This window comes from Octodon degus, unplaced genomic scaffold (assembly GCF_000260255.1).
Source record: "Octodon degus isolate 3935 unplaced genomic scaffold, OctDeg1.0 scaffold00111, whole genome shotgun sequence".
NCBI lineage: Eukaryota > Metazoa > Chordata > Mammalia > Rodentia > Octodontidae > Octodon > Octodon degus.
Window position 1 is genome coordinate 3,010,540 of NW_004524687.1, and position 3,449 is coordinate 3,013,988.

The following is a 3,449-nucleotide window of genomic DNA, read 5'->3' on the forward strand; positions in this document are numbered from 1 at the left end:
AAGTTTTGTTGGAAGGTTGTATAAGAATCAGGAAAGGACTTCAGGGTACTTTCATACCCAAACAGAGAAATCACCTGAGTCTTGCCCAAGCTAATGACTATTCTGTTGTGTTCATTTGTCTTTTCTAGTACCAACCACTCATTGGACAGGATGGATTGGGGTGCACTCCATACTATCCTGGGAGGTGTCAACAAATACTCCACCAGTATTGGGAAAATCTGGCTCACAGTCCTTTTCATTTTTCGAGTCATGATCCTCGTGGTGGCCACTAAGGAGGTGTGGGGAGATGAGCAGTCCGATTTTACCTGCAACACCCTCCAGCCTGGCTGCAAAAATGTTTGCTATGACCACTACTTCCCCATCTCTCACATCCGCCTGTGGGCCCTGCAGCTGATCTTCGTGTCCACACCAGCACTCCTGGTAGCCATGCACGTTGCCTACCGGAGACATGAGAAAAAACGAAAGTTCATTAAGGGAGAAATGAAGAGTGAATTTAAGGACATTGAGGAGATCAAAAACGAGAAGGTCCGTATAGAAGGGTCGCTGTGGTGGACCTACACAACCAGTGTCTTCTTCCGGGTCATCTTTGAAGGTGCCTTCATGTACGTCTTTTACATTATGTACAACGGCTTCTTCATGCAGCGCCTGGTGAAATGTAGTAGTTGGCCTTGTCCCAATACGGTGGACTGCTTTATTTCCAGACCCACAGAAAAGACTGTCTTTACTGTGTTCATGATTGCGGTGTCTGGCATTTGCATCTTGCTAAACGTCACAGAATTGTGTTATTTGGTCATTAGATATTGTTCCAGAAAGTCCAAAAAACCAGTTTAGCATTACATTACAGCTGTAGGTAAAAGATTACGTAAAAGGGTAAAGCCACGTGTGCTTTGCTGTCAAGCATCACTCGCCAGCATTTGTCAAGACAACGATTCCCATTTTAAGTTGACCTAGTGGAACTCCTAGGCCTCCCATGAAACCCCAGCACCTGTGATGGAGCTCTTGGCTCTCAGACCCCCAAAACAAAGGCTAAGTCCATGACTGTGTTAATTTTTACTAAAGTTAGTTCCAATGAGACCCAAGCTGGTAGGGGTTTTGGTGAAAGACACTTTCATATTTGAAACCAAGCCTAGTATCATTCGTTTCTGTTTTTCTGAGAATAGACTACAAAGGCCTGGTCCTCTAGAAAATGTCCAGAAAGTTCCAGTGCCCCTCTTAAACACATGCTGCACGTTCCCCCAGTTAAAAGTAAACATGGAGAATCATGGTTCTTTCATTTGCTTTAGAAGTTGTAACAGTGGACAAAGTTACCTAATGCTTCGATCACTACTGTACTTTTTTTTAATGAAAACTTTAATATAAGACAGGTTCTTTTGATCCAAAGATGTTCTGAAAACCATTATACACTCTTCCTATGTTAGTCTCAGATGATGATGCATAAATGGTATGGGATTAGATCCTCTAATTTAAAAGATGGCCTTTTGGTTATGTGTGATTTGCAGAGTGGCTGTTAATAACCGTGGTTTATTGCACACACCCTCGAAGCCTGTCTCAAATGAGACAAACTAGAAGTTCTTCATGACAGAGAGCAAATGCCCTCATTTCAAAACTGTATGTATTGTTTTATATCAGAAATACAAACTGGATCTACCACCCACTGCAGCCTGCAATGAGGTGACTCTATGCCAACACCCTCTTCCTTTCCAGTTTGCCCTCCCCATTGCTATGGGACAAGGTACCCAGCATCAGAAGGAATTCAGCTTCAAGAGGTTTCTGGGGAATGTTGGTGCCATGGTACAGTTTAATGGTGCAGAACAAAATGGGATGGAGTTGGGAGGACTAGCTGTTTTCAGAGAAGATGGAAAGGCCATGCTCTAAATTCTGTTGATTAAAAATGAGTTTTTTCTACTTTGAAAGTTTGTTTCACTCTTCAGCATCCAATTTTTATGTAACAATATAACTAATGGACATCTGAAAAAAGTAGTAGGGTTTAGGTCAACATGTAGCAGCTGTATAGGACAACTTAAATTCTAACATTGTTATTATGGTTGACATATTTTCAAAAAATGATACCCAACAAATTTATGAGAGTGGAAGCATTTTCTATTGCCAAGAATAGCATCATAAAGGCCAGCAAGATAGCTCAGTGAACTAAGCACCTGCTGTGGCAAGCACATGGACCAGAGTTCTATCCCCAGTACATGCTGCGCCAGCCCCATGCCCTGGCCATGCTGAGCTGGCACCTGAGTCCAGGCGTGGTGGCGCATGCCTGTAATCCTAGCACAGAGAAGGCTGAAAACAGGAGGATCAGTATGAGACCAAGCTGCATAGTGAGACCCTGTACCAAATGCATAAATGAAAAAAAAAAAAGAATAGCATCATAAAACTATTTTGTATAAATAATAGCATTAATTACATTCTTGCAACTAAAATAATTTTTGCAATCTCAACTATCATTTAACATATTAAAATATAATTCATATAATTCTTTAGAATCTAATAGCTTTTGATAGAAAATCAAATTTTAATTTCATCTGTGCATATTTTTATAAATGTGTTCTTATTTCATATCTCCTCACATCCACAGGTATGTCAACAGGTTAACACCCACTATTTAGGATTCTTCTACCCCAGATACAGAAAAGCTTCTGTGACCAGAAAAACTGGCAGAAAATGGAGGGGGAAAGATTATTTATGCCCAACCCTCTGCCATCACTAACAAGTCTTGACAAACACCATTCTAAGAACAGCATTGTGTGCAGTTTGGAAACACATCTAGGGGAATGCTAAGTAGAGGTCATTATATGTCAGTTTGGCTCCTGGTGAAAACCAGAAACTGACATTGTAAAATGTTCTTTGTATTTAAAAATTAAAATTTTACTCATAGTGAGTACTGGGAGAGGCTCGAGGAAAATATTTTAAGGTGTCCTTTCTATGGGATTTTCTATCAGTCTGTAACCAAGGCTAGTTTTCTGGAACTGCTTTGTTTCTCTTGGTGTCCACTTCCATGGAGAGAAAAACAGCCAGCTTAGTCATTTCTGTGTGAGGACTGTGTGCACACAGCTGCCTTCAGCCAGCCGCTGGCCCCCATGGCCCTTCACATACAGGCTGTCTGACCAAACATGTCAAAAGCATCTTACACACCAATAATTACAAGTATTTTTATGAAGGACATGCACTTTTTAAATGAATTTAAAAGGGTAAAACAAAAAAGCCTGCTTTTACCCCCATAATAGAAAGGAAGAAAATTGTCTTTACCTATTTTCCTATACACATGTAACCTGTTGAAATAGCTCACAACTTTTTAAGTAGCTGGGTTCACTCCTACAAACTACACAGATTATTATTTTCAAGGCGTTAAAAGATGAGGCCAACATAATTATAGACCACTACCACCTACTTTACAGAGCTGGTGGAAAGTTCTGGCCACTTGCCTGAAAACTAAGGCTTGA

The 3,449-nt window shown here is 40.6% G+C and overlaps 1 protein-coding gene across 1 annotated transcript in view; it reads left to right on the plus strand.

Annotated features, from left to right (window-relative positions):
• Gjb2 (gap junction protein beta 2) overlaps positions 1-1,654 on the plus strand; it is a 15,907-nt gene extending 14,253 nt beyond the window's left edge. Inside the window, exon 2 of the mRNA XM_004639374.2 lies at positions 129-1,654. Within this exon, the coding sequence (XP_004639431.1) occupies positions 151-831 (681 nt within the window). The 5' untranslated portion in view covers positions 129-150 and the 3' untranslated portion in view covers positions 832-1,654. The remainder of the gene's footprint in view (positions 1-128) is intronic.
• Positions 1,655-3,449: the final 1,795 nt, after the last annotated feature.